Source organism: Hippocampus comes, unplaced genomic scaffold, assembly GCF_001891065.2.
Source record: "Hippocampus comes isolate QL1 unplaced genomic scaffold, H_comes_QL1_v1.1 scaffold22, whole genome shotgun sequence".
NCBI lineage: Eukaryota > Metazoa > Chordata > Actinopteri > Syngnathiformes > Syngnathidae > Hippocampus > Hippocampus comes.
Window position 1 is genome coordinate 8,423,456 of NW_017806175.1, and position 1,002 is coordinate 8,424,457.

The 1,002-nt window shown below is 50.0% G+C and overlaps 1 protein-coding gene across 3 annotated transcripts in view; it reads right to left on the reverse strand.

Annotated features, from left to right (window-relative positions):
- The window catches only part of htatsf1 (HIV-1 Tat specific factor 1), a 6,243-nt gene that overhangs the window by 366 nt on the left and 4,875 nt on the right, over nt 1–1,002 (reverse strand). For 2 of the 3 annotated variants that reach the window (XM_019896627.1, XM_019896629.1), the window contains exon 10: nt 544–980. In XM_019896627.1, the coding sequence (XP_019752186.1) occupies nt 768–980 (213 nt within the window). In that variant the 3' untranslated portion in view covers nt 544–767. Of the gene's footprint in view, nt 1–543; nt 981–1,002 lie in introns of those variants that run through there. The other variant, XM_019896628.1, reaches the window with a different exon arrangement.

Sequence of the window (1,002 nt, forward strand, 5' to 3'; positions counted from 1 at the left end):
TCTCGTCGCCGCCGCCTCCTCAATACCGATGAATTTGTCTCATCATAAAGACGTCGGCTGCGCGGGGATAGCTGGCCAGGAGCTAGCTGGAGAGTAAGTCTCGATCTCTCTCAGAAGGCAATGCTGATGAATGTTAATTACTGTCAAAGGTTTTATAATGAAACATTTAAGTAAATGCGTGTACTGTTGTCGTCTTTGTCTCAAATATGTAAAGTGTCATTACTGTTTCCATATTTTAAACATGCTGGTACCCACATACACTTACACGAAAATTCCATCGTGGTTTTTCACGTATCGCGGCAGGGTCCCCGGTGCCCATTAGCCTCGATAAGTGAGGGAATACTGTAATCTAAAATGTATAAAATGCTACGTGGACCCATTTCCTGTTTCCCGTGCATCGCATCAGTACATTTAAATAAGATCTTAAATAAGCCTGAATCCAACGGAAGAAAATTGGAGGCACCTGTGTTGGTTTGAGGGGAGCGCTTCCAAATGATTGCATTTTTGGATACAACTTTATTGTCAAATGTGCTGTATGTGAAAACTGGACATTTTCTTGGCCGAGCCGTTGTGGAAGCGGATTGCTTTCAGAGAAGAAAAGAAAAAACTCCACAATCAGATTATCGGGTCGGACTTGCGTATTCATGATGAGGTGATTTTCCGAGTCACCCGTCATCGGTAACGGCCATGAAAATGAGTTTGACGTCGTTCTAACAGGACTCGAAGTTACTCAGTTCAACGCTCCAAACAAAATGGCGTCTCGTCAGTCAAGCGTCGTCGTCGCTCGCCGCAAGGCTGCTGTCGGTCGACTTGGCGTCCTCGTTGTCGTCCTCCGGCGTTTTGTCCGGTCGCGGCAGCTCGGACGTCGGCGGCGCGGCGCTCGGCGATGGAGGGGCGGCCCCCCCCGCCGGCTGCGGCCCTTCCAGGAAGGACGACCAACCTTTCAGGCGCTCTTCACGTTCGCGGCTCGTCTCCTCGACCTTCGTGCGAGAGAGGGGGGGG